This window comes from Pseudonaja textilis, chromosome 12 (assembly GCF_049901715.1).
Source record: "Pseudonaja textilis isolate UNSWEBS1 chromosome 12, rPseTex1.2, whole genome shotgun sequence".
Classification (NCBI taxonomy): Eukaryota; Metazoa; Chordata; class Lepidosauria; order Squamata; family Elapidae; genus Pseudonaja; species Pseudonaja textilis.
In genome coordinates this window covers 1,728,276-1,752,702 of record NC_142001.1, presented here as the reverse complement: position 1 = coordinate 1,752,702, position 24,427 = coordinate 1,728,276, and the positions used below count along the sequence as shown (strand labels likewise).

Below are 24,427 nucleotides of genomic sequence, written 5' to 3'. Positions count from 1 at the left end.
GAAGCAGCAGTGGTGGCAGGGGCAGAAACGGCGGCGGCGGGGGCAGAAGCGGTGGGGGTGGTGGCGGGGGCAGAAGCAGCGGGGGTGGCGGCGAGAGAAGAAGCGGCGGCGGCGGGGGCAGCAGCAGCGGTGGGGGCAGAAGCAGCAGCAATGGCAGGGCAGAAGCGGCGGTGGTGGCGGCGGGGCAGAAGTGGTGGCAGCAGGGGCAGCAGTGGCGGCAGGGGCAGAAGCAGCAGCGGTGGCAGGGGCAGAAGCGGCGGCGGTGCCGGCGGCGGCAACAGCAGGAGGTGGCACTCTGACGGCGCCCACCTTTTCTCTTGCTGCTTGGCCTGGCGCTCGCCTCGCCCCGCCTCGCGCCTACCTCTCCTCCTCCTTCTCGCTGGCTGTGGCAGGATGGTTGGGGTGGGCACTGGGCCGCATTACGAGGGGACCTGGGCCGCATGCGGCCCGTGGGCCGTGGGTTGGACAAGCCTGCTCTAGCGTGAGGTCTTTCAAACTAAGTTCCGTGGGACTAGGTGTAAAAAAAAAACTTTCTCTGCAAGGACTTAGGGAAAACTCTCCACAAGAGGTTCAAAGCTAGGAGTTCAGAATACAGTTAGCCAGTGGAGTGGACAGAAGGTCAGTCTCATGATTAGAAGGTCCCTGCCCTTCTTTCCTCTCCAATTCTTTGAGGAGGTTTGCAAGCCCCCTCTCCCTGACTGTGGGAAGGAATCTCTTCTAGATTGAAGCCATTGTTTGCATTCAGTCTCATAACAACTTTGTGGTGGTCATCCAGCAGAAGGGCCAGTGAAGTGCCCCCAGAAAGGGCCTCCTGCACAACACACAAAACACAGCATAAGAGTTGGACAAGTCTCTGGAGGCCTTCTGAGTCAAACCCGCTGCTCAAGGAGACTGTATACCGTTCCAGACAAAGGGTTGTCCAATCTCTTCTTCAGAACCTCCAGGATTGGAGCACCCATGAGTTCTGGAGGCAAGCACGCCATTAATTGTTCATACTCAACCTCACCATTTCTCCTCAGTTCTAGGTTGGATCTCTCCTTGAAAAGTCTCACCCATTACTTCTTGTTTTGCCCTCAGCTACTTTCCTGTCTCCCTGAGCAACTGGCAACGAAAGGACAAATTGACTCAATACTGGACCATTATGACTAAGAGCCATTTAAAGGCCTTCTCAGAGCTTTGAGTGCTCTGCGAGTCTAGGTAGTCCTCAACATACAACCAAAATTGAGCCCAACATTTCTGTTACTAAATGAGACATTCAGGGCACATTAAGGCAAATTTTGCTCCATTTTACGACCTTTCTTGCTACACGTGTCAAATGAATCACTGTAGTTGTTAAATTAGTAAGAAGATTAAGTGAATCTAGCTTCTCCGTGTGGTCACAGGGCCGTGTATGTGTGAAAAACAAGTTACTCTTTTCAGTGCCGTTGCTAAATGAACTATTGTAAGTCGAGGACTACTGTACTCATGAACAGGCCTGGCTGAGGAAAAGGTATTTCCTCTCACTGTGAGCTCCAGGGGATGCCTGATCAACAACCAGATGAGCCACATTCAGCAAATCTATCCTAAAATAAATTAAAGAGGGAGATGGAGAGAAAGTCTATGAAGAAAACTTACCTATAGAACATAAACAGATCATTTTTAGAGACTGGAATGTTCCATGGAGAGGACAAAAAAAATCCTTTACCTAGAAAAACTCAATTATGAAAAAGTCCTTTCTGAAATATGTGCTGGGCCCAGAATGTCTTCAAGGCCGATCTTATTTTAAAAGGTCCTCAATACAACACAGATCCAAGAAACCATCCCTGACTCGTTTTAGAAACGCGAGGAATTTATTATTTTTATAAGAAATTAAAAAAAAAAAACAATACTTACAAATTTAAGTTACCATAAGACTTGCAGCAATATATCTTTATATACACAACTATAATCTCCTAATATTTTTACTTTTATTTTAGCAGGTCTTCAAGTGGACTCATGACGCATGTTCAGGATGAGTTATCAAAAGTCTCTGATCACACGGTTTTAGACAATCTTGCAAGACGAAAATACAGCCAGTCAAATTTATAGGGACTGAAAAATATTTCAGCCTGGATATGCAATACAGTTTTAACTATCTGCAAAAGGAAACCAGCAAACCCTTTCAAAAGAAATCTCTGTATGTTCACTTTACAATTTGTTAGACCTTGGAATACAAAAAACATCACAGACGTCAACAAGGATGTTGTTTGACAACACAGACACACATAACAATGAAGAGATACTTTAAAGTGGACAGGCAACCATGCAGTTGGTCAAATTCTCTTCCTGCACTATTTGAGTTCATCAGATGATGAAGTTTACTGGGATGCTATAACCAAAAATATTTCAGATATTTTGCTCACAAGCCGTTCAAACCACACCAATAGACATACTGGATAATAGTATTCCAGGGAGTTTTGAAGTGCCGCAATGAAGACAACAATGGTGTGAGCAAGTGCATACACACATATGTGCAACACACTTCCTTGAAAGGTTACTAAACACTATCCTCTGAAACGCGTACTTAACACTTTTTGAAAGCTGCCTGATTCCAGGATTTTGCCCTGCAAGGATTCAAGTCCACTTGCTTTCCTAAAGAAGACAGTGTTTCCATGAAGGCGGGGGTGTGAAATGACATCCTGAAACTCAGCACCAAAGGCAGCTGAAGAGCAACGGATGACTTTTTGCGAGAAACACCAACAAGGATGTCGAGATGATTCTCCTTAGGAGAAACATTTACTTTACTAAAAAAGTCGGGGAATGTTACTGTGATCTGATCCACTGATGCAGCAGAAAATGGAAGATATAGTATAGATGTGCAGGATCCAATAAAATTATGTTGGAAGAACTAGTTATTTATCAAGGGGAAACTGTTCTTTCTCTATTAGAGGTCCTCCAAGCCTCAACCCATGTATTTTTGTAGCTGTAAGCGAACTCAGAGCTGGAATTCTTGATTCAGGGACATTCTCAAGTGTGTTCTGTCTCCTCTTTTCCAGGAAGAGGGATCTTCATAAAATCCACGGTCATTTCCCTCGTTTCAGAGAATATGGAGGGTGAAAGTTTGTTTTCTCCCAGTAAGTTTTTTTCATCTGTGTCACTAAGCAGAAAGTAACACAGGTTCTGCATGTGCTTCTGTTGATGGGCTCCAGAGCCAGAGGCCCTTTTCCTTGCTGGCATTAAGCCCCCCCCTAAATAACAAAACAGGAAACGTGGGTTTCCTTTCAGTTCAAAACATGCGTGAAACATGCATTCTGGTCCAGGTCAGACCCTTAGGCAGCTGCATTCAATTTGTGGAAGCTTTGCTGCTAAGGAGGTGCAGGTCCATTCTGATAATTAGGTAGGATATTCTTGAGTGCTTGAGTAGAAAGCAATCTGGCACTAAGACCAAGGAAGATGCTTGATAACTTGGGCAAAGTAGGAGAAGGACCTGCAGAACCTGGGGGCGGGGGGGGGGGTGGGGGTAAAAGAGGGATCAGCCTAGAATCCCTACGTAGCCACAGGCAGAAGTAATCTTTTTAAAATTCTTCTCACACTCCTTCTCCTACAGCCAGGTTCCTAAGCATTCTCCAAAGTGACACCAGGTGATAAATGAACCATCACGACATTTGCAGATGCCTTAAGTTTTTTATCCTAACATGCCACAAACACATTCAAGACCATGGACCACGAAGAGACCAAGTAAGAAGGCGGGGCCCGTTCAGAAGAGTTAAACAAAAGACACAAGAGACAGGAAGTCCTGCAAAGACCAAAAACCACACGCTCCAAATACTGCACAACAATGATCAAGGTCACCTTGTCAACCGTTGGACCAAATGGGAATTCTAACTCTGTCAAGAGAAAGGGGCTCGCAGAAGGACGAGGGGGGGCTACCCAGAAGCAACCCTGCCCACCGGTGGAAATCAAGGAATTGGGAGCCTCCTTTTGAAACACACGGATGCATTTCATCCTCTAGCTATCTAAATGCTCCTCGCCCTTAGAAAAGGTCACCTGCCATGGGACCCAACAATGGCATCAACTGGCCGAGGGAACACCTGTTCCTCTCCCCCCACCCACCCCAAAACAAACGTTTGGGAAATCTATCCGGCTTGAATGAACTGTGGCAGCCCCTAAATCAGCATCATCCCTAACCTCTGGGAGTTTGCCCCAAAGTCCCCCCCGGGCTCTGTCCTCCTCCACCTTGAGAAGACAGAATACAACAGGAAGCCTCGTGTCAGTGAGGTGGTGTTCCCAGCACAGCATCATGGATCTCACAGCCTTTATTGCCCCTTTACTACGATTCTCCCAGCAGAGGTGAAGATCGCTTCAGGCCCTCTGGAGATCTGCTTGGTCACTGCCCCAAAGAGGCACGCTGTGGATGGTGCTCGGGCTGCAGCCGTTGCCGTTTGGGGTGTCGGTGGGAGGAGTGAGGCCCACTTCGCTTATCACCTGCCCACCTGGCCTGCCGCCTTCTTTCCTAACAATAGTGCTGTTGGCCAGCAGCACAGGGGTGTCATAGTCCTGGGGGGTGTTGAGCATCGGGGAGGTGGAACTGTCCAGCGAAGAGGCAATCCCTTTGGAGAAGGCAGGCGTTTCATTTGGCAGGAGCCCATCCGTGAGAAGCAATTTCTGCATAGGTAGAAAGGAAGGATTAAATCACAGCGATAAAAAAATGGGAATGTTGGTAAAACAAACAGAAAACTTAACTCCACCATGGAAAAAGTTATTGTTTGGTATTGCTGTCTTTTTCTGCAATTGGATGAGCACCTATGACTCCCAAGGCAGAGAGAGTCAATACTTATTTCTCTCTTGGGGTCTCTGTCCTTCTCTCAAACACACACACACACACACGGGGTGGGAGGCACTTCTCATACCTTTTTATTCCTTAAGATTTACATCCTGGCTTTTTTCCACAGAGCTTCAGATGGCTTACTTGAGGAAGCTCTTAGATTTGTGCTCTTAGTAGCTTACAATAATATTAAATACCAGTATGAACCTTGGTGGCACAGTAGTTAGATTGCAGTATTGCAGGCTACCTCTGCCCACTGCCAGGAGTTCAGTCCTGACCGGCTCAAGGTTGACTCAGCCTTCCGTCCTTCTGAGGTTGGTAAAATGAGGACCTAGATTGTTGGGGGCAAGAGGCTGACTCTGTAAATCGCTTAGAGAGGGCTGTAAAAAGGACTGTGAAGCAATATATACCTCTAAGTCCTATTGCTATTGTACAATGAAAACCAACAAAATTCTAAGAAAGGGCCCAAAATGTCATAGACAAAAAACTGAAATAAATAAAATTAGAAAACCAACCAACTTTTCAGCCCCTTCTTAATTTGTAGTACAGAAGGAACTGGTCTTGTACACTTCAAGCCAGAGAAAAGGTTGATGAGATGCTAATGTTTCCGTGTTATTTTTCTTCTAGATACAATTTTGGGATTCTTCTGCCCCTTGCAATGCAGAATAGCTGAACAGGTGTTGCAAAATGAAGTTGGGGGTTCAAGCAGTGTCAGGTGCACTCCACTCACGTGTTCCAGGTCTGCAGTGCTATTTTCCATCTGCAAATTCTGGCTGGTGCAGCTAAGCAGATGATCCAGAATAGATTGCTTGGGATGCATCCCTTTATCAAAACGGTTATACATGCCACACCAGAACCTCAGAGAGAGAAAGTAACAGAAAATAATAGTTAAGAGATCCTTGAAAGGTTCAAATGTGCAAGAGAAGGGAGCAGAAGAAAGTTGTCCTCATCTTTGCTGGATCAAGAATCACTGCCTTAAAGGAAGAAGCAAGTTTAATCCAACAGCTCTGATGTAATCAAGCTGCAAGGCTTGGAAGAAGGTTTCCTTTCTGCTACCCAACATGAGGGTTAACTTGCATTGTAATCAACCCATAGTCTGATAACCATCAATCTTAGATGGATCAGCTATTGCTAACCTAACTTCAGTTTGTCATAAGTGGCAGCAGAGTTTCCAACTAAATGAAAAATGGGTTGGCATAAAAACCTTGCTTCAGGCAAAGAAAGACAATTACACCTTATTATTATTATGTCCATGAAGCAAATGGCTGCAAAATTTGGAGATCCAGTATATGCTTTTAGGCTCCCTTGGAATTGTACAATTAAGACACAGTTGCTTCATCGCCTAGAGCAGGCGTCCCCAACCACCGGGCCGCGGACCGGTACCGGTCCGTGGATCATTTGGTACCGGTCCGCAAAGAAAATAAAAATAAAATAAAAATGGCGGCTTTCTTCCCCTTCGGTGAATGCTGCTGGGATCAGGGATCAAGGACACAAATGAAAGAAGGGGGGGGGGGAGGAAGCAACCAAAGCCCGTCCTGCTCTCCGGCTCAGCGGCTTCGGTTTCCTCCCGCCTCGTTCCTCTCTCAGTCGCTCTCTCGCTCCTCCACCAGCCCAGGAAGAAACTGCTTCAAAGAAGCCGGCAGGGTGGCTTTTCCTGTCGGTGCAGCTCCTCCGAAGCGCCCGTTCACCCCCACCCCGCCGCCCGCGGTTCAATCCAGTGCTCCGTTCTGCCTGCCTGCCTGCCTTCGTTTCTGGTTGTTTCGGAGCAGCTTTGGCTGAGAATAATAACTATTCGCCTCTTTTACTCAGCCGAAGCTGCTCCGAAACAACCAGAAACGAAGGCAGGCAGGCACGCAGGCAGAACGGAGCACTGGATTGAACCACGGGCGGCGGGGTGCGGGTGAACGGGCGCTTCGGAGGAGCTGCGGCGACAGGAAAAGCCACCCTGCCGGCTTCTTTGAAGCAGTTTCTTCCTGGGCTGGTGGAGGAGCGAGAGAGCAACTGAGAGAGGAACGAGGCAGACACCTGGAGGGATAAGGCTGAGGGAGGGAGGGAGACACCTGAGGGATAAGGCTGAGGGAGGGAGGGAGACACCTGAGGGATAAGGCTGAGGGAGGGAGGGAGGGAGACACCTGAGGGATGAGGCTGAGGGAGGGAGGGAGGGAGACACCTGAGGGATAAGGCTGAGGGAGGGAGGGAGACACCTGAGGGATAAGGCTGAGGGAGGGAGGGAGACACCTGAGGGATGAGGCTGAGGGAGGCGGGGCTGAGAGGCGGGGCTTCTCAGCCATCCTGCAGGGACTTGTCCTGAGCCTCCCTGAACTTGGTTTGCTGGCAGACGTTTTATTACCCAACTAGGTAACAACATCAGATGTTATCTAGTCAGGTAATGAAGCGTCTGCAAGCAAACCACCAAACTCGGATTCCTCCCCCTCCCCCCCTCCTTGAAAAAGTGTCTCCCTCCCCCCCCCCGGTCCTTGAAAAAGTGTTTCTGCGTGAAACTGGTCCCTGGTACAAAAAAGGTTGGGGACTGCTGGCCTAGAGATTAAGTTCTCCAGATGCTACAAAATAACCTTTGCGGATACTTTGGCCATAAACCTTGGTTTAATAAACCAAACTTGATTAATCAGTAAATAAACATTTTCTACCACTGCATCTACCTCCCACTTCCCTTTTCTTATGCTATAATCTCAAAAACTTTAAACCAGAGTTTCCTATTACAACCCAAGCAAGGATTTGTAGTTTAATGCTGGTTACTTCAAAAAAAGACAGCAGCAATGGTACAATGGTTAGAAAAGCAGCCCTGGAGGCTGACTCTGCCCACTGCCAGGAGTTTGATCCCGACTGGTTCAAGGTTGATTCAGCTTTCCATCCTTCCAAGGTGGGTAAAATGAGAACCCAGATTGTTGGGAGCAAGAGGCTGACCCTGTGAACCGCTTAGAGAGGGAGGTAAAAGCACTGTGAAGCCACAAATAAGTCTAAGTGCTATTCCAATCTTTACTGACCGCTGCAGCATCCGCATAATCATATGATCAAAATGCGGATGCTTGGCAACTGTGTCATATTTATGACATTTGCAGTGTTCTGGGGTCATGTGATTCCCTTTTGTGACCTTCTGACAAAGTCAACTGTGTTACTAATGTAACAACTGCAGTGATTCACTTAACAATTGTGGCAAGAAAGGTCATCAAATGGTCCAAAACTCACTTAATAACATAAATTTTGGACCATCTATTGTGGTCATAAGGCAAGGACTACCTGTATTGGTGGTTCAAAAGTGACTAGATTCAAACGAGCCCAGAACTTATTCCTAAACTATAAAAAGCAGAGTTTCTCCTCTCTAACAAAATCTCTTTCTTGATCTGCTTTTGATTGAACATTTCATAAACATTAAACAGCATGCGCAGTGGGATTATCTCCGTCCAAGCTTCTCCTTTCCCCAGTCAGGACTCACTGGAAACTGAAGGGCAGCGTATTGGGCTGGAGAGATGTGTAAGCCGTGTATCCCTTGTAGATGGGGTTTCTGAATTCCAGCTTCCTCTGCAGGAGAAAAGGCCACAGGGAATGTGTTTTCTCAAAGATTCTGCAAAGAAGAGAGCAAAGAACATCAGCACAGCAGCAAGACAGTTAACTCCCAATGGTTGGGGGACCTGTCGTTTAGATTACAGGGAGCCAGCCTTGGAGGTTGTACAGTCTCAAAGAGTTCATTCAAAAAAGGAGGGCAAAGTATCAGGGGTACTTTTAACTGCCATTTCTTCACACTTTTTCACCCTTCATTAGAGCTGCAGAGAGATGCCTTCCTTATGACGAAGTTTCGGGATAGACAGAATCACAGCAGAATCACCTTCATTCTTATTTGCTTCATCTGCTAAGCCAGGGTTTCTCCACCTTTGTAATGTTAAGATGGGTGGACTTCAACTCCCAGAATTCCCTAGTCAGCCATCATGTTTTTTCGGGGGTGTTTTCTCCCCCAGCAGCCCTGGATAGCTCATTTCCAGGAACTCCTTGTGGTCTCCCATCCTCACCCCACCTAGTCTTGAGGCCGCTAGTATTAGAATAGAGTTCCTCAACCTTGGCAACGTAAGCATGAGTGGACTTCAATTCCCAGAATTCCCCAGGCAGAATGCTGACTGAAAAACAGGTACTCCTTGACTTATGAACTTAATGGAACTTGCCCATTATGGTTGTTAAGTCAGAATGATTTTAAAATGGGTCACAACCATTTTTGCTTGGTCACTAAGTGAATGCAATGGTATTAAGCAAACCCATTGTTTGCTATGTTTACAACAAAAGCACTGCAAATTGTGATCGGGCGACTTCAGGGTGCTGAAAGCCACAAATGAGGGCCAGATGCCGAGCAGTTGAAATGCCGTCACATGACCATGGGAGGCATCAGAACTGGTTGCAAGAACTTGGCGGGGGGGAGGGTTCCATCGTAACTGTCACTACGTCAACCTGTCACAAATCAAGGACTACCTGCACCAAGCAAAGATCTGCTCCAAATTACTTCCTTGGAATCCACACTTGGGATAAATCCAAATCCTGGTTTAAGAGGCTTGCTAAACTAGGTTAAAACGTTGTCCAACATTCTGCTTTCAACCTGATGTATCCAAGGACCCACTTATTTCTTAGCTGTGGGCATTTCATGAGAATCTTTTCTTCTATGAATTTGTCATTAAAACTTTCTAAAAGATATATATATATATATATATATATATATATATATATATATATATATATAGACGCAGTGGGAAGGAACACTGCATGTAGCTCTAGCAGAGCCCACATCAAAGCTCACTTGTGTGCCACACATTTACAGTAAATCACAGAAGTGAGTACAACCCCTCACATTTTGTAAATATTAAGTATATCTTTTCATGTGACCACACTGAAGAAATGACACAATGTAAAGTAGTGAGTATTCAGCTTGTGTAACAGTGTAAATGTGCTGTCCCCTCAAAATAACACAACACACAGCCATTAAACTGCTGGCCACAAAAGTGAGTTCACCCCTAAGGGATAATGTCCAAGTGGGGCCCTAGCAGTTGTTTTCCCTCCCTGGTGCCATGTGACTTGTTAGTGTTATAAGGTCTTTGGTGTGAAGGGGGAGCAGTGGGTTAAATTTGGTGTCATCGCTCTCGCTCTCTCCTACTGGTCACTGGAAGTTCAACATGGCAATAGACTCTTTGAGGATCTGAAAAAATGAATTGTTGCTCTACATAAAGATTGCCTAGGCCAATGGTGGCTGACCCTCTTGGACTCTCGTGCCGAAAATTGTTTTGAAAACAATGGTGGCCACACAAAATATTGACACTTTGGGCCCCATTTGGCCATTATCCCTTAGGGGTATGCTCACTTTTGTTGCCAGCAGCTTAGATATTAATGGCTGTGGGTTGCGTTATTTTGAGGAGACAGCACACATTGAAGCTGTATACTCACTAGCTTACATTGGGTCATTTCTTCAGTGTGGTCACATGAAAAGATATACTTAAATATTTACAAAATGTGAGGGGGTGTACTCACTTCTGTGATATACTGTACATGTATCAAACTCTCCTTCTCCAAAAAGATAGCGAGTTTTGTTCTTAATGTTAATAGCAATAGCACTTAGACTTATATATCACTTCACAGTGCTTTACAGCAGGGGTGGGATTCAAATTTTTTAACAACTGGTTCTGTGAGCGTGGCCTAATTTGTGGGTGTGGCTTGCTGGTCATGTGACTGGCTGGGCATGGCTTGTATGTAAATATTATAAATATTTATGTAAATATTGATTTTTTTATAAAAAAAAGAGCAACTTTTACCCCAAATCAGACAAAGCCGGCAGGCAGATTGAGTTGCTCACAGAACCACAGATTCACTTAGAGATCTACCACTCTGCAATCTGCTACCTGAATCTGCACTGAAAAATAGAAGCTTCCGTCCTAAGGAAGGTTCGGCTCTGCTTTTAGATTAGCTAGAAAGCAACAAATCCAACGATTTCCTGCTTTCTAGCTAATCTAAATCTCCGAGCACAGAAGAGCTGATGGTCGGGGGGAGAAGGAAAAATAGCAACTTACCAAACGTAGGCAAGTTTGACAGTGCACATGCCAGGCAAGGAATTGAGTGGGCGGGGAAGGGCGGGGCCAGCCAGTGGCGCGATTTGCCAGTTCTCTGAACTGGGCAGAATCATAACAACTGGTTCTATAAAACCGGTCTGACCAGGTGGAACCCCACCACTGCTTTACAGCCTTCTCTAGGGGATTCCAAAGTCAGTATATATGCTCCTAACAATCTGGGTCCTCATTTTAGAAGGATAGAAGTTTCCATCCATTAATTCTTGTCCTGCCCTCAGCTACTTTCCTGTTTCCTTGAGCAACTGGCATCGAAAGGACATATTGACCTGGTACTGGAAACTTTGGTGATGATCATGACTAAGAGGCATTTAATGGCCTTCTCAGAGCTTTGAGTAACCTTTAATCATCCCAATCTCAGCACTATTGTGGCTTTGAATTTTGAGGCCAAGCCACATGCACAGAATGTTCTCCTTCTAAATATAGGTAATCCTCAAATTATGACAATTGAGCCCAAACTTTGTCGCTAAATGAGACATTTGTTAAGTGAACTTTGCTTCATTTTACAACTTTCTTGCCACAGTTGTTAAGTAAATCACTGTAATTGTTAAGTAAATAAGAAGGTTGTTAAGTGAATCTGGCTTCTCCATTGACTTTGCTTGTCAGGTCACAAAAGGTGATCACATGACCTCAGGACACTGCAACCGTCATAAATATGAGTCAGTTGCCAAGCATATTGCGCCTAACAATCTGGGTCCTCATTTTACCGACCTCAGAAGGATGGAAGGCTGTGTCAACCTTGAGCTGGAGTCAGCAGAATTAGCATTCTAACCACTGTGCCACCACAGCGATCCCACGAAACAGAGGGAACTCAAGATTCTGTGTATAGGACTCACTTTAGATCTTCTCGGTCCTTCTGACAGGTCCCTAGGAAGTTGCCAAACTGGCAGGAATAGACGTGATCATGAATTTCAAAAAGCAGCCGCTCGTTGAATTCAAACGCACAAGGAAACTGTTGCATGAGATGCCAGGTGCATTCAAGGAACTGCGTGAAGACGGGGGACACCTCCTTGGGATCCCCTTCAAGATGGCCACACCTGGAGAGACCAAAAAACAAGCAACAGCAATGCAGTGAATGTGGTGCTTGCAGGGAGTCCTCGACTTACAACCATTCATTTAGCAGCCATTAAGGGAAGGCAATTACCAAAATAAATTATTTTAAATTGCAGTCAATCCTGTTTCCTCATTGCTGGGTGGTGCAGCAAGGATGCTGGAGCTAAATTGATCTCAGCTCCTCCGGGACCAAATACAAAATAAAAATAGGTAGTCCTCGTCTTATGATCATAATTGGGACCAGAATTTTCGGACCCAAGTCGCTGTGGTTGGAGTTGGAGCCAATTTTACAATGTTCATGGCAGTCATTAAGGGAATCGCCACAGCTGTTAAGCAAATCCTGCTTCCCCAATGGTCATTATTTGCTGGAAATCCGCAAAAAAAGTTGCCAATCATGATCACACGATCGCAGGCCACTACAACCGGTCATAAATGCAAACTGGTTGCCAAATGCGTCCGCAGTGAGGATGTGATGGTTGCAACTGCAAGCGTAAGGTCGTATTTGCAAAATGTCATGCAGAATTGCAAATAGGTAACAGCTCCACAGGGGTTCCCTAATCCCCTTTTCCCCTGTTCTAAACAGATTCTGTAAAAACTGCAGCCCAGAAGTCAATCCTGCTTTGCTGAAAGGTATGAAATGAGATTAAGCAAGCACAAAAAGAACCAAAAAGATGTGGAAATGGAGAACTAATCCATTTTAGTGCCAATTTCAGCTGCCCCCAAATAATTTGAGTTTTCCTCTCCACCAGCAATTTTCCAAATGTTAGAATAGCAGAAGAATTGGAATATTCTTTTTGAAATAATAATTTTAATTAAAAAGTCTTCTCGGATATCAAAGATGAACAAAAAGTAAAATTAAAGAAGAAGTAAAATGAAAAAATGATAAAGCAAATAGAAACAGGAATGGAAAAATATGTAGTGACTTCCAATATCTTTTACAGCAGTAAAACCAAATCTTCTCACTTCCCTCTTCAAACTTACCTATTTTCCTTCTTCCCATTATCCAACCCTTTTTAAATCAGCAAATCCATAAATCAGCAAAAACCCTTTTTTCCATTCTCAGCAATAGGTCCATAAAATTTTTCCAGACTTCAATAAGCATACTTGTTATCTTATCCCTGATCAAACAAATCAATCTTATCATTTTTATTAATTCCAGTGAGGAAAAGTTCAAAGATCCTTATTTTTTTTATTCTTATTTTCCCTTTGCCTGCCCCATGGTTCATCTTTTATAACTTGCGCGCGCACACACACACACACACACAGCCCCAGTTTAGGAGCTATTTCTTTCTGTTAATCATGCTCCAAGCAGAAAAGAAGACTTCTTATTCCACATTTATAATTCTAATACACAAACCTATTTTTACCTGTGTGAGAATTTATGGCCCATCGCAATCCACTCCTTCTCTATCAGAACCTTTAATGTTAAATGAAAGAGGGGGGAAACAGAAATATGGCATTATAACGCGGTAATATTTATATAATTCAAATCCTACCTTTCCATCAAGAATAATGGAAGAGGATAGATGTAACTCAGGGTTGAACTGTGGGGTCCTTGGCACTCTCTGATTATGGTGAAGACATTTCATTACCCAACCAGATAACACAATCAGTGCTTGTAAGCATGTAGTTTGTCCTGCCACTTTGGTGAGAGTGTGGTTTTCTCCTTGGTACCGGTAGGTCCTTGATTAGGGCATTGTTTTCTGGTTGATTATTAGTCTGGTGTTATTCCCTACTTATCTGCTGTTGGTTGTTGCAGAGGATGTGTTCTGGTCTTTTTTTGGTTTCTTCTTAGCCTTTTCTGCTCTCTTTTGGATGATGCGTAAATGTGGTTTATCTCTAGGTGTCAATTGATAGTTGATGTGTCTGAATACCAAGCTTCCAGAAATTCCTCACTGTTTTGTTCTTTATTTAGCTTGGTCTAATATGCTCACAGTTTTCCAGTGGAAACTATGGTTGAGTGAGGGCCCTCATCATGTTATCGTACTGCTTGTTTGGGTTCATGGATGATCGTTGTTAGTTTTCTGCCTGCCTTCTACATATGTTGGGTAATGAAATGTCTGCAAGCAAACAACCACGCTCAGACAGCTCCAAGGACGGCCTTCCCGCCAACAGACTGCAGTCAAGATGGTTAACAGGGATAATTCAAAGGTGATGGAAACACAACTTAGTACATATCAAAGTACATAATAAAAGCAACAAAAATTCTTCAACTGTATTATCCACAGCAAAATCCACGCAGATCAATGAAATTTCAGTGTCCTCAGATGTACGGATGTAATTTCAATTTAAAAAAGAAATTGGACATAGATAAAGAGGGCAAGCAGTCTTGGGATATAAAAATAGGATTTCTCTTTCCAAAGATTTGCTGCACCACCACCTTTTCTTCCTGCCAGTTTGGTCCCTGAGTCAGGTACACATGTTTCCACTCAAAATAAAACTTCCAAACTATGTTTCCTCAGCCTGGGATGCCCTTCAATAAGATTTCTTTATTTATTTGAAGGATTATTAAGGGCACGCAAGCTATTTCACATTTGAAATGCTCAGAGTGTACAAAGGGCCACTTGGGGTTTGGAATTCTTCCAGAATGGCTGAAACAACATGGGAAGAGCTTTAAGGAAAGTATGCAAGTATTTCAAGTTTGAACTTGAAATGTTTTGCATACCAGGGCTGATCCAGGAATTTCTAGATAACCCCACTTCCCCAGGAGCTCGTGAGCAAAATAGAAAAGTGTCATGAAGACATTCCACGGGTCCTTTCTGTTGAAAGACTGGTGGAAACAGACTGGGGAGAACGAGAGGGCTCTAAGCAAACTTGGTCAAAAGAGTTCTGCTTGTCCAGAACCTTCCTCTAAACCAAGGATGTCCGTCCAATCTTGGAAAATTTTAAGACTCAATTCCCAGAACTCCAGGCAGCTATGACATGTTATATGATCATTTATTGCATAATGCATGCACAATAATATTGTTCTACAGATAGTCATTGACTTACAATCGTTCTTTAGTGACCGTTCAAAGTTACAACAGCACTGAAAAAAAGGGGACTTGTGACCATTTTTCCCATCCAGGATGGTTATAGCGTCCCCAGGATCATGTGATAAAATCCAGGTGCTTGGCAACTGGCCCATATTTGTGACGGCTGCAGTGTTGTGATCAGCTTTGTGACGTTCTGACAAGCCAAGTCCAATGGGGAAGCTAGATTCACTTTACAACGTTACTAATTTAACAGCTGCAGCAATTCACTCAGCAACTGTGGCAAGAAAGGTCATCAAACAGGGCAAAACTCACTTAAACAACTGCCTCGTTTCACAACAGAAATTTTGGGCTCAATTGTGGTCGTAAGTCAAGGACTACCTATACTATGTATCACACACTAATCCATGCAGCCATGTTACACACATGAATCTCTACAGTCCTGCACATGTATAGAGCTACACATGTGTAATATGTACCACAACTCAGTCCAGCAACTTGGTCATTCAATGAAGTGGACACTAAGTGAAACCACAACCCTGTTTATGATCTGACTTCAGCTTTCACTTGCATTAGAGATCTGCAAATTTGAAGACTGAACACAAAGTTCCTTTTCATCATACTCTTAGATGGTCGCTAAAATGAGAATTGCCTGTATACAGGCACAGGTTTGTAGAGGCACACCAGGGTGTGTGTCCGTTCTGCCAGGCCTGGCTTGGTGCCTCACAGGCATCCTGCCATCAAAGACTAGAAGAAATTGGGGGGAATATCTGGGCAATAAAGCTGTGTGTGTACGTGATGGGGAAGAGGGAGGGGGAATGACTGAAGCTCGGCACCAGTTTGTGCCAGCATCCAAGGCAAGGGACCCTGAGAAAGAAGGTGGGTTACCCCAAAGCAACTTCCGATTGGCTGAGGATCTTCCGCGTCAATCAAAGGAAGTTGAGGGTCTTCCTTTTTTTCCTAAGCGATCAGACTGGGGCAGGCCTGACAGTGTGAAGCCCTTAAAAAAGCGGACCCAACTGAAAGAGTTTCTGCTTACCATGAATCCTTTCAACGTCCGATAAAAGGGATCCAGAAGGAGGCAAGCTAGAGAGCAGACTTGGGCCGTGCGATCCCAGCCATCGGAGCAGTGCACCACCACACTGGCACCCTCATTTCTGACTGCCTGGAAGGACGGGGACACAAGCGCTTAGGATTTTTTGTTTTTTAAAAAAAGAAACAACGTAAAGTTGCTATGAAGTGCTGGGCTCTGCAATATCAACAGGCAGAATAAAACAGAACGAAGGCAAAACTTCAGTACTGATGGAGGGATGGAAGCAAAAAGGCCTCCCTTAATACCTGCAGTCCTCTCTTTGTGGCCAAGAGCCCTTAAGACCAAGTCAGAATCATCGCACCACGGGGCTGGGAGTCTTCTAGTCCCCCTTCTAGGGCTCAAGCAGAAGTCCTTATACCACCCTGGACAAAAGAGCGTCTTTTTTTCTTGAAAACCTCCAGCGAAGGAGGACCCACAACTCGGGAGGCAAGCTTTTCATCTGACTAACTGTTCCCACTGCCAGGAAATTGCTCCTCCCTTTAAGGTTGGATCTCTCTTTAATAAGCCATTCATAATAACCCACTCCTCCTTGTCCTTTTGTCCTCGTGTGCTTTGGAGAAGAAGTCAATGCCCACTTCTTTGTGACAGCTTCTCAGCTACCGGAAGACAGTTATCACGCCCTTTCTCATTCTTCTCTTCGACAGGCTAGACATACCTAGTCCCCTCAACTGTTTAGCCCCCAGATTTTAACCTCCCCCAAATACAGAAGCCCAGATTTTTCACCCCCTCACATATCTTGCCTCCAGGGAGGTTAGTAGACCTTCTAGACCTGGACCTATTTCAAATTGACCCTGATAATGATGAATGCTTTGCCTCCTGTGTGCAGCCAAAGCCATCTCTGGAGATCAACCTGGAGAAATTTGAAACTGCTGACCACACCTTTCTCCAGGTTTTCTTCAGAGCTCTAGCTTTAACTCCCCCCAAACAAGAAAGCCTGCACACTGGTGAACGTGCAAGTTTTCCAGGAATTTTGCAAAGTGTTGCAAATTCAGAGTTGCTTTACCTTAGCCAGGAAGACTCCAGCATCCATCACAGCTTTAATGTGTCGCAACCAGCCTGAGTTTTCGAGGCCCGTAAGAAAGTCGCTCATCGAAGGAGACTTTGCTTCACACACTAAAAAAAAGGAGAGGAACCAGTTTCGGTAAAGAGACAGCCGAGGTAACAACCAAGGGCTTTCCAGAGGCTGAGAAGCCACAACATCTGCATCCACACAAAGATTCCCCTTGGTGATCTCTCACCAACAGTACAGGCAGTCCTTGACTTACAACCATTCATTTAATGAACATTTAAAGTTATAACAGTACTGAAAAAGTTATGACCGGTTTTCATACTTACGACTGTTGCAGCATCCCTAGGGCCACGTGATCAAAACTTGGATGCTTGGCAACTGACACACACATATATATATATATGACAGCTGCAGGGTCCTGAGGTCACGATTGCCAATTGTATACTTCCCAGCCAATTTCCAGCAAGTAAAGTCACTGGGGAAAGCCAGATTTGCTTAACAACCATATGATTCAGATAGATCGGAAAATGAAATTCGGGGCTCAATTACAATTGTAAGTTGAAGACTACACGTATTACAACTTAAGTAACAAACTAGGATTTATTTATAATGCATATTGCATCACTGCTACACCAAAGCGATTCAGTCAATATACACCTTGCTGTATTTATATTCCCAATAAAAAATAACATCTTCTTTCTGGATAGTTTATTACTGCAAAGCCCAAAGCCTGCTAAGAAGTCAGATAAACTGAACAAGCCGAGGACCCGGTCAGAGTCTGCTAATGTCTTCCATTCAGAAGTTCCATCCGGGTCTGTGCAAGCAGGCAATACAAAGCACATCCTCTACCTTCCAGGAGTTTCTGCAGGCTGCTCCTCATCACATGGATGTTTTCAATGCCGATGAATTTAAAACGGATGCATTCATAATTATCCACATTCTCATAGCCCTTTCCAGCAGCTCGGTTGGCCATGGCATTCAACTAGGAAAATCCAACAACATTTATTTATTACTGGGCACATCTGCTGCTCCAATTGTACCCAACAGAGCTAGCTTGCCTAGTTTATTCTGTCAACTAAGGATAAAAAATGCATACAAATGAAACAAAATTTACTATTCTACACCACAGACAGCAATCAAACTAAATTCAGAGCATCACATTCCAAGAGAGAAAACTTAATTGCATGTCTGTTCCCAGGTCCTGTTCAAAGAACAAGCTTAAATCACTTCTAAAACCCATGAAAGTTGGGGCTCTAGGGATCTCCGGATGGGAGCCTGCTATAAATAAGAAGGGGTCACTTCTGAGGTCTTCTAGTCAAACCTCCTACTTGAACAGGAGACCCTCCCCCATTCTGGACAAATAGCTGTCCAGTCTCTTTTTGAAAACCTCCAGTGGGGGAGCAGTCAGAACTTCTGGAGGCAAGTCATTCCACTGAGTGATTGTTCTGACTGTCAGGAAATTTCACCTTAATTCTAGGTTGCTTTTATCTTTCATGATCTTCCACTCATTATTTCTTGCCATTAGAGCAGACATACCTAGTTCCCACTATCATACACTTTAGCCTGCAGCCCCCGGGTCTTAAAGTTGCTGTGGGTGGACACTCCTCCTGTCAATTAAGCCAACCACCAAGGTTCCAGGGGAGAAATACCTTTGGTCTTGTGTCTACCACGTATATGAACTGACTCCCTGCCTTGGCTTCCCTAATCGCCTGCAGCAGCTGTTCATCTTCCAGGCAGCGAGTGCTAAATCCAGACAAAGGCTGGCTGCATCTGCAGATGGCGGCCTGAAATGCAAAAGAGGTGTAGAGTATCGCAGGTGAGACATTCAGAACTGAGCACTGATCTACTTGCTCTTCCTTTTCAATCTGGGTGCAACTATTGCAAAGCTACCGAGAGATGTTGACATGGGCATGCATGAGGGTCAGATATGGGTTTGGGATTAAAGAAGTACAATTTGAAAAGAGAGACTACCGTATATACTCGAGTATAAGTCGACCCGAATATAAGCCTCAAAAATTGGGAAAACTTATTGACTCGAGTATAAGCCGAGTTTTTCAGCACATTTTTTGTGCTGAAAAAAACCCCCTCGGCTTATACTCAGGTGAGATTCCCTCTGAAAAAAAAAAAAAATGGTGTGGAGCTCCGGATCTGGGCAGCCGCTTCCCTGCTTCCGTGTTTCCCTTGCAACTTGTAAGCACGGGGGTAATCGGAAGCAGAAAAGTTCTTGCATGAGGATATATTGTTTTTCTTTATTTAGCTGTTTTTAGGGGGGAAAGACCCACCATCATGTGAGAATGCTCAGACACGAAATCTATCCGCCTGAAAATAAGTGTGTGTGGGGGGGGATTTTAACAGAGGAAAACATAGGGAGAAGGCAAAAGCGACGGAAGATCCTTCAGTGGCCTCCTCCTCCTCCCGAGCGGACTGAAAGCAGCTAGGGCTGAAGGATCTTCCGTTGCTTTTGCCTTCTCCCGATGTCTTCCCTCTGTTAAAATCCCCCCCCACACACACACTTATTTTCAGGAGGATAGATTTTGTGTCTGAGCATTCTCACATGATGGTGGGATTTCCGCCCCCCCCAAAAAAAAGTTAAATAAAGAAAAAACAATATATCCTCATGCAAGAACTTTTCTGCTTCCGATTACCCCCATGCTTACAAGTTGCAAAGGAAACACGGAAGCAGGGAAGCGGCTGCCCAGATCTGGAGTTCCACACCATTTTTTTTTTCAGAGGGAATCTGACTCGAGTATAAGCCGAGGGGGTTTTTTTCAGCACAAAAAATGTGCTGAAAAACTCGGCTTATACTCGAGTATATACGGTATATATATTTACTTCCTTGGATTGAATTACAGGCAGCCCTTGACTTACAACCATTTATTTAGCGACCGCTTGAAGTTATGATGGCAGCGAAAAAAGTAACACGGCCATTTTTCACACTTATGTCTGTTGCGGCATTGTCATGGTCATGTGATCAAAACTTGAGTGCTTGGCAACCATTGTGTATTTATGATGACTGCAGCATCCCAGGGTCATGCGATCACTATCTGTGTCCTTCTCAGCTGGCTTCCAACAAGCCAAGTCAATTGAGGAAGACAGATTTGCTTAAGGATGGCAGGATCCACTTAACTGTGGCAAAAAAGACTGTAAAATTGGGTAAAACTGTGATTGTAAGTCGAGGACTACTTGTATATTTGAAATATCAGAAAAGACTGGTAGCTCGGTTTTTAGATCTTGGCAGTGGTTTGCTCTCCAAGGATGCTTCAATGTAGTTTCTGGATGTTTCGTTACCAGACTAAGCAACAGCATCAGCAGGATTTTCTGGTCCTACTCTCCTTAGCTTATAAATTTCTTGCGTGCCAGTTTGGTCAGTTGGCCATTTGATTGTTTGTTCATTTGGACCTATATTTAAATTCTGGGCAGCTGATTGGTTCTCTTGTTAATTGGTTGTTTGCAAGGTCTGGTTTCTTACGTATTCACATGCTGGATCTAGATCAATATGCTTAATTGCTCCTTGGATAGAATACCAGGCTTTGATAAATTCGTGTGTGTGGTGGGTACTGCATGGCCAATTATTTTTGTTCCTTCCCAATCAAACTGGTGTTGTTTATTGAGATCAGGGATTTTATTGTCAAAGCATTTAACTGCTAGTTGATATTCATGAACCCTCGTTTTCAGTTGCCTTCCTGTTTGTCCCATGGAGAATAAATACTACCTGTATCTCCCAATCCATCTCTCCAATCATGGGAGGCTTCAAATAAAATTCTACATACACGTCATCTCTTTTCCAAGAAAACGTGACGGTTTTGTTTTCTCTTTCTTTTACTGCTTCTTCACCTTCCATTTATTTGCCATCAATATGGGGAAAATGCTGAGGAAGGAATGCAAGTGAACCCAACAGTGCTAAAGGGAAATTTAAATCCATTGCAAAGTCAACTTGTCCAGCCTTGAGGTGGGAGCACTACAAGAACAATGAAGCTAGCAGCTCAGCAGTTTATTCCACACTAAGAATCAGTCCCTCAATCAGCCAAGTAATAAAAGAAATTATCTGCTCCAAGCTATTTCCCTCATGTTCAAAAAGCTGCTATTAGCAGAGGTGTAATTAGTCGAAGGCTGCCCTGCTTAACTCATTTTGAGGATTGAAAAAGCACAAGATGCCTTTTAGACTGTTCTAAATGGAAAGTTACCACCTAGATCTTCACAAAATTGAACTTGATGGTACATATTCCCCTAGGATCCAATGAAGGGAGTTGTTTCAATCAGCAGAAATTTTAGCAATCACCCGGCCTCTCCAAAATCCAATGGCCTAAAGAACATTGAACTCAGCTGGATTCCAAACACTTGCATGTATTAAAAGATAGACAGTCTAACATGGTATCTTCCAAGTGCTGATGTTGTTTTTAACACAAGCAAGTGCCTTGAATCCAGCTCTGCAATGCTTCACGTTTGATTCAGAAAAGACACTTTGGAACATGTCTGTTTTACCTTGTTATAGCTGCTTTAATAATGGAGAAAATGATACTGCTGCTTTAATGAGCCCCTCTGTGGGGTGTGTGTGTGTGTGTGTGTGTTCAAATCATTTTCTGACTCCTGGCAATTGCATGGAGTAGTCCCCTGCAGTATTCTTGCAACATTTTTGGGAAGTGTTTTGCCACTGTTTTTTTCCCCAGGTTTGAGGATGACTGGGTCAGAGTCATCCATCTGGCTTTGTCCCTAAGACAGCACTACAATTCATAGTCTCCAGTTGCTAGCCTAATGCTTTAAACCACTACAAGAAACTGGGCTTGAGTCATAGACGCTGCATTTAAACTCCTGGGCATTTCAAACATCTCTTCTAAATCACAGCCACAGCAATGCAGGGCAGAGACCTGTTAGATATGACAAGTAATATTTCTGCCTTCACCTTCCTATGATTTTCATCTCAATTCGACTCATCCGTTGCAATAGTACAGCAGCAACTGCACCACTTCAGTTCATTTAGTCTCCAACATTCCTTCCCAATGTTTGCAATCTAGCTGAAATCCCAGATTTTAGGACTCTGAATTTTGATATCAGTTTCATGTTTAAGACTCTTTTTAAGTTTTGTAAGCCTCCATGGAACTGCAAAACTGGGTAGTATGCAGGCATTAGGCACAACAACAACCACAAAGCTTCAGCAAAGCCATGTCTGGGGAAAAATTCCTCAAATACTGCAAAACCTTGTCATTTAAAGTTACATATTTAAATTATATTATAAAAATACAAGCCATCCCCTACAAAGAGAAGAAACTCTAGCTAGCAAGAACTGTCCAATAACAGTCCTTCTGATATTAGCTCCATCTCACCACCAACCCAGATCATTTCTACCCAAGAAACTGCTTAAAGCCATGATTTCCTCTACCCCTCAATGGTATGTGCCAATGGTCCTGAGAGACAGGAAGAAGAGCTGCAGACTAGGCAACAGTCAGACAAATGTCAGTTTGGCTTGCAGAAGGAATGTGGGCATGCTATACGATTCAGAAGGGACCCTCCCTAGTTTCTTAGACTGGGGTGGGGGGTGGGGGGGAGATGAACTTTCAGACTTGAAGATTCCATCAATGTGACCCTATAATAAAGGCAAAGATAAGATTCCTCTGTGTGCTTCGTATCTGGATTACCTCACAATGTTACCTGTTCCCATGTTCTCCTCAGATAACACTATCTCACAAAGTACAGTTTTCAAAATGGGCCACTTTCTATAGAGGGACGATCGAGAGCATCCCGTGGCATTGTATTCCTGTGTGGTTTAGAGATATTACTGTTTCTGAGAGGAAGGCTGGGCAGGAAGGCTGGGAAGATAGCAGAAAATATTATCAGAAATTGACTTCCTTCTATCCAGGACATGGTATCGGAAGCAGAACAACTAGATTCTGCCTTTATACCTTTATACCATATAGTATCAACCTTGTCAACTCCCAAGACTCTTTTGTCTGCTATGTATTCTAAATGGTCCGTGATTAATACGTATATGTGTGTCTGTATCGCATTTGTATATGTATGTACATGTACTGTATGTGTATGAATGAAGAGTGTCTGTGTATATGTGTATACTTTTGAGAGCAAGAAAAAGTGACAATAAAACTTATCTTATCCTGTCCTGTCCTGTCCTGGTTGTAAGCTGGAAAAAAATGAGCAAATCCACAGAAAACAAAACACAGCATGACTAACGTTATTCTCTTTGTAGAAGTACGAAAGCACAGGTATCCGACCTCGGCTTCGAAACTTCGCGCTTCCCAAGATCATCGCCCTAGTAGCCACTTTAGGCAGGACTAGTTCCCGAGAATAGGTGCTGCAAACCTAGGACGAAGAAACAGACGGAACAATCTTCAGTTATTTACTGATGGTCTGTTCCCTTGCAAAACTCTTTCTTACAGATTCACAGTTTTGGCAGAGGCACATTACAGGTAGTCCTCAACTTATGACCATTTGTTTAGCGACTATTCAGTTACAAAGGTGCTGAAAAAGTGTCTTAGAACCGTTGCAATTATAACCATTGCACTTACAACCATTGTAGCATCCTCACAGTCACATGATTGCAATTCGGGTGCTAGGCAACCGGAATGTAATTACGATGGCTGGTTAAAGAAATCCCAGGGTCACCTAAATGCCATTTGAAACTTTCCCAGTGGGCTTCTGACAAGGAGGGGCGGGGAGGCAGATGGACTTGATTAATGACTGCACAATTCACATTAAAAAGTTGTACAACTGGATGTGACTCACGTAATGACTGCATCTCTTAGCTACAGAAATTCTGTTCTCAACCATGGTCCTTAAGTTGAGGACTACCTGTAGCATCTCCTGGCCTAGATAGCAGACCCAAAGCAGATGCAAGCTCACCTCGTAATCCTGGTTGACATTGCTAATTTCCCAAGAGCTGCTGTCAATGCCCATCCGCAGGTAATCTGCTTTGACGTCTACTGACTTCCAGCCTGTTTCTCGGCTGCCTTCAGGCGTTTTGGGGTTGTAAGAGAAGGCGTAAAGTTCTTCGGGTTTCACTAAAGCACAAAAGCAATTTTGAAAGGCAAAAATTTGGGCACTTGAGACTAAATCTTAACAATTTCCTCTGCATATAATGATATTACAAATAAGTTCTTCCTTTAATTTCTATTCCACTTTATTGGATTTGCATCTAACATTTCCTGCAGATTTAAAAATAAACCTAGAAGTTACTAAGCCCCAAGACAATTCACCAGAAACCTTTCAGCTACTGCAAATGTAACTAGAAACAGCCATTTTGTTATTAGTCTCCCCCACCGCCCCGCCTCCACCCAATAAAATGTCTACTGGTATGCACAGTTATTTAAAGATATTGTTGCTTGCAACTAGCAGAATAACAGAGTTGGGGGACCTTGTAGATCATCTAGACCACCACCACCACCCCCAAGCAAG

The 24,427-nt window shown here is 44.0% G+C and overlaps 1 protein-coding gene across 1 annotated transcript in view; it reads right to left on the bottom strand.

Annotated features, from left to right (window-relative positions):
• Positions 1 to 1,810: 1,810 nt before the first annotated feature.
• MTMR8 (myotubularin related protein 8) overlaps positions 1,811 to 24,427 on the bottom strand; it is a 43,672-nt gene continuing 21,055 nt past the window's right edge. Inside the window, exons 4-14 of the mRNA XM_026703130.2 lie at positions 23,876 to 24,033; positions 23,207 to 23,335; positions 18,673 to 18,807; positions 17,873 to 18,005; positions 17,018 to 17,127; positions 15,961 to 16,086; positions 13,317 to 13,366; positions 11,733 to 11,933; positions 8,238 to 8,366; positions 5,514 to 5,640; positions 1,811 to 4,623 (exon numbers count right to left, since the gene is read on the bottom strand). Coding sequence (XP_026558915.1) covers positions 4,321 to 4,623; positions 5,514 to 5,640; positions 8,238 to 8,366; positions 11,733 to 11,933; positions 13,317 to 13,366; positions 15,961 to 16,086; positions 17,018 to 17,127; positions 17,873 to 18,005; positions 18,673 to 18,807; positions 23,207 to 23,335; positions 23,876 to 24,033 — 1,601 coding nt within the window. The 3' untranslated portion in view covers positions 1,811 to 4,320. The remainder of the gene's footprint in view (positions 4,624 to 5,513; positions 5,641 to 8,237; positions 8,367 to 11,732; positions 11,934 to 13,316; positions 13,367 to 15,960; positions 16,087 to 17,017; positions 17,128 to 17,872; positions 18,006 to 18,672; positions 18,808 to 23,206; positions 23,336 to 23,875; positions 24,034 to 24,427) is intronic.